The following is a 2,830-nucleotide window of genomic DNA, read 5'->3' on the forward strand; positions in this document are numbered from 1 at the left end:
TTTCTCTTTCCTGCTATCTTCTTTATTCAGGACTTACGAGTTGCTTCTGCTTATTACTGACAAACGAAGCTGAGGTAGATGGACTCAGGGTACGCAATCTACTAGACTAGCACTATTGTTGTTGACCAGGATTCTCCCAATATTCTGTTTGTCCAGCATTTTGCACAAATAGATGCTATCAGATAACCAAGCACTTCCATATCGTATTTAACGGTTTACACTACTTTTGTGTTGTAAAACTTCATTCAATTAGAAAAACAAAGGGCAAATGAACTACGCAGTAGAAAAGAAATGCTCTCAAGAAGTACAAGCAAATTAAAAAAAAAGACCAGAAGAGACTGAAGTAAAAATACGTCAATTTCCGGACTTTCTGAGAAGGTTAGGTCTTACATATGTTGCTTGTTATGCCATTTTCACCAATACTCCATGTTGTTTTTCAATTGAGCATGATGCATGTGCAGATCAAATGCTACTTTTGATTTAAATTTTCAGACTACATTGATATAGAGAAATTATAAAAGACATTCTAATTGTATGTTCTACCATTTGCTCATGTGACATTGTCACCTCCATGTAACCGGCCGGTGCCAGTGCCACCACCTAGATAAGTTTAGCATGTGTCGCCGTGTGCTAAACTTCTACAGTTTACTGAACCAAAGGACATTGTCACCTCATTATCATTATTTAAGTACCTCATCAAGACACTGTCACTGACTACCGTTGCCGGTGATGGGTGATATAGCTAAGTTCGAAGCATTGCTGATTTAGGTTATCGGAGTGTGGGTAGGGGAGAATTGGCTACAAAACCGAGGAAGCTCGCTGGAGCGTGGAACGAGAAGTGTTGGGTGATCTGTGTTGTGTTCATGGAAGATGGCAGGTTGAAGTTGTAGAATCCGGATTTAGGTTGAACGGGAGGTGAAGGGCGTCACCACGGTTGTATCAGAGAGATGCAACAAGAAACATGTATTGATTCATTGTATAGTTGAAAATAGTTACTGAGATGAGATATCCATTGCAAGAAATTTATTCTTAGTATTTTTTTCTTTACAAATATTTTTGATTCCGTTGCAAGGCACGGACAACTTACCAGTTCCCTATAAATTGCGTGCCGCGCGTTCTATGTACTCTGTGCGCTCAACAGTCTAACACTCAATCTAGTCCCGACCCTGATAGATCGTCTCTCCCTCGTCCGCAAATCAATCATGTCTGCAGCAAAGCCCGGCAAGGCCTTGGTCCAGGCCGACGCGGGGGCCTACTTGGCCTGGTCCGGCGCGGACCAGCCGCCCGTTGCGGCCCAAGGGCTGGGCTGCGGCCTGCTGGTGCTGAAGCCCCTGGGCTTCGCGATGCCGCACTACGCCGACTCCAACAAGTTCGGCTACGTCCTGGCCGGCCGCGGCGTCGCCGGGGTCCTCCCGGCCCCCGCCGGGCTGCACGCCGGCGCGGCATCCGGCGGGGAGAAGGTCGTCCGGCTCACTGCCGGCGACGTCATCGCCGTGCGCACGGGCGACGTCTCCTGGTGGTACAACGACGACGACGCCGCCGCCGCCGCCGACTTGTCCGTCGTGTTCTTGTGCGACACGGCGAGTGCTGTCAGTCCCGGCGACGTCTCCTACTTCTTCCTCGCCGGCGCGAACAGCGTCATGGCCGGCTTCGATGCCGCCGGGGCGTTCACGAGCCAGCCGGCCGTGCTCCTCACGAAGCTGAGCCAGAAGCTGGCCGGCGTGTGCCCCAGGGAGCACGACAGGAAAGGGCTCGTGGTGAACGCCGATGATGAAGTCCGCGTTGACCGGACCGGGCTGAAGACTTTGACCGCGGCGGAGCTGGCGGCGCTGGGAGGCCTCGGGATTAGCGCCGTGCTTGGGCGGCTCGACGCCGGAGATGCGCGCGCGCCGTGGGTGGTCCGGGAAGGCGCGGCGCAGGCGGTGTACGTGGCCCGAGGGAGCGCTCGCGTCCAGGTGTCGGCGGCCGCTGGCGGCAAGGCGTTGCTGGTGGACGAGGTTGTCCCGGCGGGGAGCATGTTCGTGGTGCCGCGATTCGCTGTTGCGTGCGTCGCCGCTGCCGGAGCCGAGGGCGTGGAGTGGGTGTCGCTGGTCAAGAGCGGCAGGCCGGTGGTGGAGGAGCTGATGGCCGGGGACGGGTCGTCATCGGTGTTGGGCGCCCTGACGGCGCAGGTGGTGCAGGTGTCGCTGAACGTCGCGCCGGAGCTGGTCGAGCTGCTCGTCGGGTCCAACACCGAATAATCAGGCCGCCGTGCCGTTGAACTGAGAAGCGAACGGCTTGCCGCGGCGCACGAATGGGGGGAATCAGAGCGTTTACTTTCTGTTTGAGTGTGTGTCTTTTTTTTTAATTTGAAACTAGCGGCGCACGAATGGGGGGAATCAGAATTATCTAATGAAATAATATTCTTATGTTTTTATTTTTATTTTCTCATATATTTTTTATATGCAATTTAAATGTATTGTATTTGGAATTATTCAATGATTTTTTGAAATATTTGACTTGTTATATTTTTTTCCCTACCAAAATATGTAGCTCTGAATGCTTAGATGGTTTTTAATTCATAACACGATATATCATAGATTATGTAGTCATTACATGTTTGCGCAACAGAGTTTTATTTATCAGTTTTGCTATATCTAAATCGCCCGATTTTTAGTTACAGATAAATCGCTTTCTCAACCATTGAAAATGTTTTGTGCTTTAAAATTCGGAACAAACAATGGAAAGGGAAGAATGAAATGGCATCTAAGATATTAATCCAATGGCTCTAATACGCCAACTAAGATTTAACAATTTTGCTTATAAATCAAGCGCCCCAGATATAGCCACT

The 2,830-nt window shown here is 50.2% G+C and overlaps 1 protein-coding gene across 1 annotated transcript; it reads left to right on the forward strand.

Annotated features, from left to right (window-relative positions):
* Nucleotides 1-1,115: 1,115 nt before the first annotated feature.
* Nucleotides 1,116-2,491, forward strand: LOC100838004. The gene has a single exon (XM_003571507.4). It carries the CDS (start codon nt 1,203-1,205, stop codon nt 2,238-2,240), a length of 1,038 nt encoding a protein of 345 aa, XP_003571555.1. The 5' UTR covers nt 1,116-1,202; the 3' UTR covers nt 2,241-2,491.
* The last annotated feature ends 339 nt before the right edge of the window (nt 2,492-2,830 follow it).

The sequence above is a fragment of the Brachypodium distachyon genome, chromosome 3, assembly GCF_000005505.3.
Source record: "Brachypodium distachyon strain Bd21 chromosome 3, Brachypodium_distachyon_v3.0, whole genome shotgun sequence".
Lineage (NCBI taxonomy): Eukaryota > Viridiplantae > Streptophyta > Magnoliopsida > Poales > Poaceae > Brachypodium > Brachypodium distachyon.

Bases quoted from the DNA above. Each gene is read 5' to 3' on its own strand.
- LOC100838004 (XM_003571507.4), top strand. From the start codon at position 1,203: ATGTCTGCAGCAAAGCCCGGCAAGGCCTTGGTCCAGGCCGACGCGGGG.